We start from the raw sequence: 11,921 nt of genomic DNA on the forward strand, positions 1-11,921 counted from the left end.
TTGTGCTGGGGTGTCTCTGAGCTGAGAGTGTAAGGTAAACAGTCAAAGAATAGTCTGTAGCACAGCATTCGACATATTTGCATGTATTAATAATTGAAAGTATTACGACCCCGGGGATCTGCTTGATGAGGTTGATCTAGTTTGTAATTATCTCCTCATCACTCAGCTGGGACAAGTTCCTGCCATGAAGGGGGGGGGGGGATGGGAGGAGAGAGAGACATAGAGGAAGACAGAGAAAGAGGGCGAGCCAAAGAGAATAAGGAGGAACACAAAGGGAAAGAGAGAGAGACAGATGCAGAGGGAAAGGGGGATCGAGACGGCAGGAAGGAGGACACGGTACCTGTTCATTGACATTCTGGCAGGCTGATTGTTGTCCTAGTTATCCTATCTATGTTCCAGGAGAGTCGTAAGGAATGAACAGGACCGACATTGGTTTAGTCATTTATTGATGTGCCTTTCATTCCACTTGAATTTGCCTCAATTCATCTTTCGTGACGTGTGTCTATGTCATGTAGTCATATGGTCATTCTACCACTGCTTTCTGCAGTAGAACAGTACGTTTAACAAATACAAAGAAAACGTTTCTAAAATGGACACCACTGATGTTATAGCTGCAACTGGGGTCATATTTTGTTTAGGCCAGTTTACATTCAATCATGTGGATAATTGACTGACACACTGCAGACACAAATTACATCCCACAAGTGTGAGAGCCTGTATCTATTTCTCCCTCTTACCCTCTCTCTCTCTCTCTCTCTCTCTCTCTCTCTCTCTCTCGCTCTCTGCCTCCCAGCTCTCTCTGAGAGCTGTGGTGTTGGCAGTTTTCTCTCTTTACTCTTGGTCTGCTCAGATTGCCACAAACAGTTTCATTCAAGGAAAAGGCTGAACAAGATTCCTTCAAGTCTAGCTGGATGCGCTGAAGACAGTGCATAAATTTCTTATGAAGCGTGGCACACCAGATAAGCTTGGGCTGCTTGAAGCGTGCTACTTTGAAGTTTCTCGTTCATATTTCTCTCTCTCTCTTTCTCTCTCCCTGTTGCACAAGCCTGCTAATAAATACTGTTTATTCAGATATAATGATGAAATCAAATACATACAGTACAAATGACTGCTTTCCCTGATATCTGAAGGTATTTATTTATTGGTTTGATTATTAACAAATTATTTAATAACTCCTCAAAGAACAGTTTGAACAAACATAATCAACATGCATATCTGAGATGGTATACATTTGAAAGGTACATCTACAGTTCCTCTTGATGTAACTCATACTGCATGCTTTGTGTGCTGGGTTTTGTGATTTTGTGACTCAATCTAGGTCAGAATTTTGCTTAAGGCACAGAAGTTAGTAAAACAAAGTAAAAGCACTTTTCATGACTCATACGCGAAACCTTTATTTATAGAGTAATAGATTTCATTTGTATGCCACATATCGGATGTGAGACTAATAACCTCATTCAGGTCCACTGATTTGACACTACAAAGGCAGTTTTGCTGTAAACAAGTGTTGTGATGATGTCCAATGGGAAAGAATCAATAACCGAGGAAAAACTAAGACCAAGAGGTTTATTAGTACAAGCTCAGATCATTAAACCATTCTATCCTAGTGAGTCCTGGTCCTAATCAGAAAAGGAGATAAGTTGCAGAGTCTCTTTAACATGGTAAACAAGCACAAATGAATATCTTATGATTCTTTCCATTCTAGGGCACAGCATGAGGTGGTCATGGTTTGACATCCATTTTCCGGCTTTGTAGGGTGTACCATGACAATATCATATCTCATCATGTCTTTCAAGTCGCCTGACTCTCTCCTGACTGTCTCATGGAACTAAACCATGCCCAGAAGATGACCTATGATCTCGATGCTATAGGTGAAAAAAATACTATCAACAAATAATGAATTTGATTGGAAAAGCAAAACTTCTGAACTGTGGTAGTCTGAAAAAGTCAGACTTTTACATTCGCTCCACGATTCTGGAGTTTCTTCTCATGTGTCAATGTTGTCACCACAGACTGGTGTCAGGTGGTAAGGTTTATGTAACATTGATTCTTTGGAAAAACAGAAAACTCAATAACTGCCACTTAGGGTAGAGCAGATTCCCTGATACCGCCCCCCCCCCTCCTCTCCCTACTGACAGAAAGAGGCCTAGAGCATATAAATCTTCTCTTTGATATCCAAATCATTATGTTTTCATCATAGTCCCTTTCCATCATCTTGGTTCCTTATCAGACTGTCAGAAATGGCTGCTTTTACTTGTTGACGGAAAGTGTTTATTATTATTTTTTTTTTCACAATTAAAGTCCTTAACCTTGCATAACAGCTGGATTTGGGAAATCATGACCAGGACTCGAATCCATCTTGACAAGTTCCAACATATCTTTTTGTTCCCGAACCATAGGTTCAGACCAATCAGCGTCCAATGAGGAACTACTGGCAGCTACAGGTGTGATTGACGTTAGCCTGTGATAGGTGGTGAAAGACAGATGCTTCATCCACTCACCTGCCAAGCATTTCTTTTAAATCGCTTGCCCTTTTCCAGACAGTTTCCAAGGACGACTTCCCAGATGGATATGTGTAACAAACGGTCTTTCGAGTCAGATGATACAGTCCCAGAACATTCTATGAACCTGTCTATCGGAGATCTACTACATCAATAAAAAGTTGATTATGGAAGCGTCAGCTCGAAATACATTTACATTGAATTCATTTAGCTAACGCTTTCATTCAAAGCAAATCTTTAGTTGACATTCGTTAAGTTGACATGAGGGCCCGGTTTTCAACGCAACAGCGTGAGCTCCCCAACATTCTAGAACCTCTCGTCTCTCACCTCAGACATCAATCTCTTATGGATTTTCTATCAGGCAGCCGTGGCTCTGACACCAGACATGCAGCGAGCAGATATCGTTTTCCCTGTTGACTTAAGGAGCTCACAGACAGACACAGATGTTCTCCAGATGCTGGGCTTGTTTCCTCCCAATGCCTCTCTCCATTCTCTTCTCCTCTCCGCACCTCTCTCATCTCCTTTCCATAACTGTCGGCGTTGTTTTTAAAGACTTTGCTTGAATGGTGTGGTTTTTTGGGGGGTTTCTCACCAAACAGCAATGCCTACATTTGAACACAATCTAAAATCGCTTGGACCGGGAAAAACGAGCATGTCCTTTACTGCAAGTCATGCTCACACGCTAACCCCACTTAACTCTGTGAAAGAATGTGTATGAATTGCCTTACATATCAGGATATTTATTATCACTGGATCCAGGAGAGGCTCTGACTGTCTGGTTCCCCCGCAGAGTCGGCGCTAAAACACCTCTGACCTGTAATGCCCATTCTGCATTAGTAGTAATGGGCTAGTGTGGAGATTTAAAGGCTTTAGGGTCGATGTTTGTGTGTGGTTGTGTGGTATACGCTTGCACGTGTGTGTGTGTGTGTGTGTGTGTGTGTGTGCGCCTGTGCGTACTGAGGGGGTTGGTCCCAAAGGCAGAGCCCATAGAGATTTCCACCCGTGGCAATAATGACACGTCAATGCATCAGCCCAAAAGGCCCATTAATCAAGATTCCTGACAGTTAGATCTACATGCCTGTCTGACTGACTGTACACGGCAAGGGAAGCTTTTCAGCATGTATCTCTCTTATAATGCCAGGAATCTGTGTGTGCATGTGTACAAATTTCAATGGGTTTCGTTTCCCATGATCATCTCAAGAACCGGGCACTCTGCAAAGTTCATATTTTGCAGGTGTTTTTTTACAATGCAATGGAGTGCAGTGCCACAATTGAAGTCGTTTGGATTAGCATTTAGACATGAAATACTTTTTTAATAATTTGCCACCAGTTTGGCTTGCTCTCTTCTCTCTGGACTCAGCCATCTTGAGTTGCCTAAGCTTGTTTTGTGCCGAAAACTGGTATAAGACATGAACAATATTATTTATGTCAGTGCGATTCAGAAAATCTGAGACTGTTTTACTGATGAAATACTGGCTAGCTAAAAATGCTATATTTACAGGGGGTGGTTTATTTCAGTAGGTGTAGCTGGAAGGTTATTAGCTACAATTGTTGCTGTGTAGACCAATGGCTCTGGGCTACACAAAGTCACATCGGTTTAGCCTGGAAAGACAACAGGGATTTGAATTTTGGAATCACTTGCTGGAAACCTTTCAATTGGCAAAACCTTTTATAACTGTTATGGCCAGGTTAGCAGTGATGACTGCTGGCATATAAATCAGCTGCTTTCTTTATGGATGAAATGCTGGCTAGCGAACAGAACAACATTTTAAAGTGGATACTTTCAGTATAGATCACTGAATTTAGTTACATAAATTAATGTGTCTACTGATGTCAAAACTGCCTGAACATTGCAAATGTGCTACAACATCATAATCATCAGCTGCATCACGGACATGGGCACATGTTCTTTAGGCATGGATATAGCAATCTACAAACTGACATACGACAAGAAAAATGTTTGTACAAATGTCATCTCCTCAGTCAGTTGTTGTGTCTTATTTATGTAAATGCGATACAGATAATACAAGACTATTACAGAATTGCATAGCAAAAAGGAAAAGATACAAAAGTTCATGTAAACATAGCAAACACTTCTTAGGCAGAACTGTACATGCAAGTGCTGTATAGTGAATTGGGCCTACAATCCTGAAAACTGGCATTGTGCATGTAATGACTTCTGTTATTAACTAAATAACTGTATATGTCTGTGGTGGTTAGAAAATTTAACAGAGAACCAATATAATACATTTTGATCAACATAACATAAGTAATTGATAATGTAAAAACAGATATAATTTGCATAAATATACTAGAGCATTGGCAATTTGTTTAAAATAATAATAAATTGCTTTTGTGATGTGCATAAGTAACTAAATTGATGAGGTTGAACGAATACTTCAGATATGACAGAGCGTTTCAATTGTGATCTGAGAAATATAGGTACCAAAGCCACTGATAAGAACTGTCATTACCAGCTGCATCACAGGCACTGCACTATCTATCTATCTATCATTCCAGAAATCTGTGTGTGTCACAGACATCCTCACGAGCACTGTGCCCTATCTATAATTCCAGGAATCTGTGTGTGTGTGTGTGCCACCAATTTGATCATGGTGACTGTCAGTGCACTATATTTAGTTTGACTGTATTTGTGTGTTTCAGTGACATCTAAAGCACCAACTGCATCACAGGCACTTTGCAATTGTTAATACTAATGTCAAATAAGCCAAGGAGACAGGCACAGATAGTGTCAAAAAGCAAAGACAGTCCTTATTAAGTCGTCCTAGTACACGCATCTTTGCTTGTTTGTTGTACATGACATGGCAGTTGATGTTTGAAATGGTGTGTTTGCATAGGCATTGGTTAACATACCTAGGGATTTAAGTGCACGCATACTGTATTGAGAGACAAGGGGGTTAAGGCTGACGGACAGACTGGTCACCGGCTCCAACAAGTTGTTCTGACACTCAATTCTCTTCCCTCGTGCCTTTTTAAGTTATCTGTCCATCACATGCCCCGGCGGCCAATAGCGACTGCACGAACGTAGTTAGTCGCTACTCGCCAACATAAGCTCTACCCGGACGCGTCGCACACACCCACGCGCGCACTCTGTCCCCTCCCCACGTATCCATTTCTGTCTCGTTTATTGCAGCTCGAGCGTCGGAGGATAGGAGTGCCATGACAGAGAGCGGCTCCTCGCGCATTACCACCGAGCCATGCGCTTTAACGAGCATTAGTACCGGGAGAGATGAGGGACTGAAAGGAGCTATGGCTCGGCAGCGTTAGGGAGAGAGGGTTGAAGGAATACAGTGGAGACAGCGGCGGCGGGTCTCCCTATCCTCAGCAAAGCGGATTGATAGATGTTCATTCCTCAAACCTTTTCGAACATGCTTTATTTTCAGCTGGTGATCATGGCGGGGACTGTCATGCTGGCATACTACTTCGAGTACACGGACACATTCAACGTGCACGTCCAAGGGTTTTTCTGCTATGACAATGCCTACACGAAGCCCTACCTCGGACCGGAGGAGACCAGCGTGATACCGCCGGTTATACTGTACGCGGTGGTGGCAGGGGTCCCGACATTGGTGGTGAGTTTGTACGGAATATTGCTTGACCCGTGTGGTTGGAGTAGACCGCAAGTGTTCCTTATCAATAAACTGTAAACTGTGGTCGATTGCTGGATGTGTTTCAATTGTTTAATTAGCCTGACAATTAAATGGTGATTGGAAACGGACTGTCAAAAATCAATCAATGCAAAAACAGTGCTCTTAGAATATAAAGTGCTCCGGCCGTTGCTGCAATTGATTCTTCTCTAATGTTGCCATAGCAATCAATTACCAGAACCACATGTAACTTGGATTCACACTGTCGGTTCAGCTCCTTGCAATTTTGAGAGTAGAGCAAATGAGGAGAGATTGTAAAAGTGTATGTGTGTGTGTGTGTGTGCACGCGCGTCTTACAACCCCCTGCCAAAATAGTGATGCTAGACTTAAAGCGATTACTTACAGATTGAACCACATATTAAAACGTACTCCCTCTAGTCCACCATGACGGGACTGTCTTTGATGGAAGTCTTCTTTTCGGAGCAGGGGTCCCTTTTTGATGTATTATCTTATTAGCTGTGGGACGTTCTCATTTGAGCTGTCTACTGGCCAAGCATCCAGTCTGTAGCCTACATAGAGAGAAATACAGGCAAACGGTTATGCCTTCACATGACAGAACAGTCAATGACAGATTGTGAATCGATGGCAGCTGCAGTCTGTTTTTTGTGTGTTTTTTTTTTTTTACTGACTGTCGACCTCACAGATAACCCAGAGCACCAGTCTAGCATCTCCTATACAAAGAGCAGCACCCACATACAGGCCACACAATCTTGCCATACATGCATTCACATGATCCCATGCTGGATAAAAATATAGTGCAGACTGTGAAACAAACAGGGATGATATTTAATAGATCAGGTATAAGAAGTGCATGATCTCAGTGACGCTGGTATCAAGGCCAGGTCTGGTGCACTGTGTTAGTCTGTGGAGCTAAAGCCTGGGGGGGTGGGGGGGAGGGGGGGTTTAAAACACGGTGAGTCCTCAGGCAGCAGGCAGTGTCACTCATCATGAAACACTACCAAGGAGTCCCGCTGTTTCTGCACGACAAAGTGTGTGTTCGATTTAGATGCATATTCACATCGGCTTGTGATTGACAGAGTGAATTCCGGGGAGTGTTTCCCTCGAGTCAGAAGTGTTCTGTGTTCTGGTAGCTCAGAGCATGGGATCCAGACATGAAAGCGGATGCCAGAATATATAGATTTGATGTATAGTTCTGTTAGAAGCTGTTTGCCAGTTTGTCCCTGCAGGTATGAAAGCTGGAGATCAATTGTGTTGTGTCTGCCCTTGCCGATCATGTAACTCGGTTCTCTTGGGGCATGTGTCGACAAAATAACTTTGTGAAAGTGAAGGTGGTGTGCTTTTTTGAACAAAGTGTGAGCTGCAAGGTCATGATTCCACCTTGCAAATCATAAATATGGATTTAGTGACTTGCATACAAAAATATATAAAAGTATAAGATGCACTATGCATTTCTACAAGTATACTTGTTCTGGATTACTAGTTGTTTCATGTCAGAATTACAGTGTAGCTGTCTGAATTGTGTGAAGCTTTCAGATAGGACATCCAGAAGGGTACAACAGACAGGTTGATTTAGTTTAAATTCTTTTGAATGTCAGACTTTGGACTGACAAACTCAATTTTACAGAATTGGATGTGGGACTCTTATCAGAACTTGACAGCAATGCAGTTTTTGTCCAAGTATAGACTTGAAAACGATGTTTTCTATCGACTTACGGGAGACAACCCTGAAAGGGAGTATCGATTTTTGTGGTTAAACATGGCTACATTTTCCCAACAAAGTGGCCTCTTTTTTCACCTGCTGAAAGTGTCAAAGAGATGGATGATAATCTGATTGGTGAACATTAAATTCAATCCAGTCTCTTTTTTGAAAAACCCTTGGCTGCCACTTTGCCACTCTCTCTCTTCCTTGTTCTCTCTTTTTTTTCTTTTTCTCTCCCTAGTTTTTTTCTCTGTGTGTCGTTCTCTCTTTGTCGTTCTGTCTTTGTCGTTTTCTTTTTCTCTCTTTTTCTCTCTCTGCACCACACTTCTCTAGTTCCTGTCTGGTTGGCTGGGGTGACGGTCTTTCTCTCTCTATCTCTGTCTCTGTCTCTGCCTCTCTCTCTCTCTCTCTCTCTCTCTCTCTCTCTCTCTCTCTCTCTCTCTCTCTCTGTCTCTCTCTCTCTCTCTCTCTCTGTCTCTCTCTCTCTCTCTCTCACTCACTCACTCACTCACTCACTCACTCACTCAAACACACACACACACACACAATGCCAGTGTCTAAATAGAGTTAGCCAGTGTGCTATATACAGTTGTTTATCATCTCATGCTCAGGTTTTCTAGACACATTACTGTAAACATAAAACTCACAGACAACACATTAGAGCACTATATTCAGTAACAACACACAGTACAGCTAACTTAAAATGTTTAAATAAGACTTGAGCTTCCACAGCACTAGCTAATATTTTTATTAGGGGTGTAACAACATATCGTGGAACAATGTATCGCTATACAAAGATTTTACAATATATATTGTACAGTTATGGCAATATTTTTACAATATGACGTCAGTTTGATCCTGTTGGTTGAGCTACCAGCGCGCGACCTACTCTGCACCTGCGTCATGAGTGCATTCATTGCATTCATTGCATTCACAGAAAGAGCTTGAACTGAAAATTATTGGAAATGTTTAATGTTTTGGAAATGAATCTGTTAATTGAATTTCAGTTTTATGAAAAATGTTGTTCAAAATATCGTGATACATATTGCACCGTACATCCAGCATCGTGATACATATTGTATCGTGAGCTGAGGGTATCGTTACACCCCTAATATTCATGCATATGTAACTCAGTAACAGGCAGCCTGCAAAATGACCCCTTTTTCAAGATGTTCAAGAGTGACAACTCTATGAAAGCATTTATCTTGTCCATTTGCTGCTTAATGGTGAGATGTAGGCCCACAATGTAAACCACACTGTGTGGTGAATGCTCCCTGTGCTTTGGATTAGAGCATTATTTGGATCATCTACCAGTATTCCCCTGTTAAAGGCTTATCATGTGTAATAGCTGTCTGGTGATAAACTTTACACAGGATTAGAGATGTGAAAACTAGTGTTTGTGTAGTGTGTGCATGCCTGTGTTTGTTCGTGGGTGTGTGTGTCTGTCTGCTGTGGATTACAAATGGTGAACACACAGACAGACAGATGCGCGGACACACACACACACACACACACACACACACACACACACACACACACACACACACACACACAGACGACACACACACATAAAACACACACTGCCTCTGTTCAAGCAGGTAGACTCAGTAGGGAGTGTGAGATCAGAATGATGTTATGTGCACACCACTGTCAATTGATCAAGTCTAAAGGAGCAGAAACCAATAGAAGACTTCTTTCCTCAGAGCGGGCAGTAGATTCCAGTGGATGACTGCATGGATGATGTGGCCACTGTGGAGAGGCACATAGTGCTCCTCTACAGCTGGGCTGTAGGCTTTTAATGCTTTGCTCATGTCTTAACACCATGCTGAAAGACTCTATGAATAATGTACAGTAAAGGCTGTGTACGCTAATTCCTTGGGTACGATTGCTGTCGGCACACATTTAAAACCACGCGCAAAAGAAATTGCTTCCTCAACCGAACGGTGGTAATTCTGTTCTATTAAGGTGGGAATGCTATTGCGGGAGCAATTACCATTGACACCTTCAAAGGAAAGGTTACAATTAGACATTCTGTGTTGGTGCCCCATCCGAATGAGACGGAGGGGGTAGATTTAGTCCACGTGTGAACGGGTTATTCAGCGTGATAACCAATCGTTTCATGACATTGCGTGGTTTGAAACAAATCAGCCAGTTGTTAGTTACTGCACTTGTAATTAGTCATTACCTGAACGCGGTAGCCTATGTAATTATGCATCGCAAAACACGACTTGTTTCCATTTTCAGCCCAGTCAGTAGTAGTTCAGCTTCAGTTTCTCACCAGCTTGTGAGGTTGGGCTGTAGTTTTAATAACTCAAACCACTCAATCACGACCACAATCATTTATTTATAACCGCGCATGCAAATGGCCATCTTCCTGTTTTCACGTCTTCAATGATTAGCATTCGGCAGCACACAACTGTGAAAAGCTTTCTGAGATAATAGGTTATGTTGGTGACAGTAGTAGTGTGCTTAAAAAGTCATGAGGGAGACTTAGCCTACAGGAGTCAAGCAAGCAGAGGCTCCCAATAGTAGCCTGTGGCTAGCTGGCTAGTCCAATTTCCCAAGGATTAGAATTCTGAAAAGGATTATTTGACGCTCCAAGCAGAGTCTTCCTAATATGCCCAGTACTAGAGTCTGGTCCTGCCCTTTCCAAATGATTACAGCCTATGCAATCACATTTGAGTGGAGTCATACCACAGGTTGATGTTCTCTGTGGCCTGGGATCTGCATTGGTCAGACACACACACACACACACACACATGCGCATCCATGGTTGATAAAAGCAGGCAGACAAGTGAGGTCGTAGCCTAACACAGAGCTATGAGAAGGAGAACAGTAGAGACACTGTCTCTATTCATCCTGAGTCTCCTGGCGGCAGGCCAGCAGAACAGCACGTTTGGTCAAGGACTCTGTAAACAACAGGACCTACGTCGATATGTCTTGATCTAGACCCAGAGCAGACTTGTGGCAGGTCTATTGTCTCCACTCGCGCTGACGCAGACGCAGGTCCAGACAGACTGGGCTCACGTCATTCCTGCTGGGTGACATCAGCAGAATCGAAAACTGCTAAGTTAGCACAGAGCCTTAAAACATGATCCCAACAATGTCAATCTTAGCAGATGCACCACTTAGGGCCACTCATCCTTAGAGTTTGTTTATGTGTGTGCGTGAGGAGACGTGTGAGGCCAGGTCCTATGTCGTTAGTTGCCCTTCCCTCGGATGCCTCGTCCGCTCTAACGACCTCAGTGAGTAGCGGGAGAGGCGAGCGTCGCTCGCGCAGGGCTTCAGTCGTGAGATCTGTCGACAAACGATGGCCTCTCGAACATGAATGAGAGAAGAGGACGCCACGGCAGCTACAGAGAGCTGTGTCAGAATAAACCCTCGTCAAGATGAAGGGTTTTCCACTTGGCCCGAGCTTAAAACGTGACCCTGGATCGCTCGCTGGGAGATAATGGACACTATCACCGTGACACCGTGATTGGTCGTCTGGCTCCCTTCGCACCAAATGCCATATTTCACCGGACCGATACACATTAATGCCGTTGCAGTAAATCCTCCCTTTTGTTCGACCCTTCGGCTTGCATTAAATACTCTGCCACACTGAATGCATGGCCTGCCTTTAATCCAGTCTTTTCGCTTTCAAAATGATCCTGCTCATAGTAATGCAGATTTGATACAGATTTTTCTAATCTGCTTACTGACCTTCCCTGTCACTCTCGCACCCAAGGAAGCGTGTCACAGCCAGACGTTCACAGAACAGAAGTATTAACTATGAGGGTCAAACCAAGCTTTATGCATAGCACAGATGTAGCCTTGTGTGTGTGTCTTCCTTCTTGGTTCATTGTGTGTGTGTGTGTGTGTTATAGACTCTGGTTAATGAAGCCCTGGCTACTGTATGATGGATTTGAGACACTTTATTGCTTTTTGTAAAGAATCAGGCCTTGTGCCAAGGGGGTCCATTGTTCTTTTCTGGGGGTCGATACATTCAGCCAGGTGAGACCAGGTGACCCTGAATCACTCACAATCTCTCGGTCTCCACAGACTAGCCTCCAAGAAATCTATCATACACCCCAATTACGTAACGGCTAAATT

General features: G+C 43.0%; 1 protein-coding gene across 1 annotated transcript in view; it reads left to right on the forward strand.

The window, feature by feature from the left end:
- The first annotated feature begins 5,905 nt into the window (after positions 1 to 5,905).
- LOC146275240 (phospholipid phosphatase-related protein type 5-like) overlaps positions 5,906 to 11,921 on the forward strand; it is a 26,776-nt gene continuing 20,760 nt past the window's right edge. Inside the window, exon 1 of the mRNA XM_084703748.1 lies at positions 5,906 to 6,094. Coding sequence (XP_084559874.1) covers positions 5,915 to 6,094 — 180 coding nt within the window. The 5' untranslated portion in view covers positions 5,906 to 5,914. The remainder of the gene's footprint in view (positions 6,095 to 11,921) is intronic.

The sequence above is a fragment of the Hypomesus nipponensis genome, chromosome 8, assembly GCF_054491055.1.
Source record: "Hypomesus nipponensis isolate SF chromosome 8, ASM5449105v1, whole genome shotgun sequence".
Classification (NCBI taxonomy): domain Eukaryota; kingdom Metazoa; phylum Chordata; class Actinopteri; order Osmeriformes; family Osmeridae; genus Hypomesus; species Hypomesus nipponensis.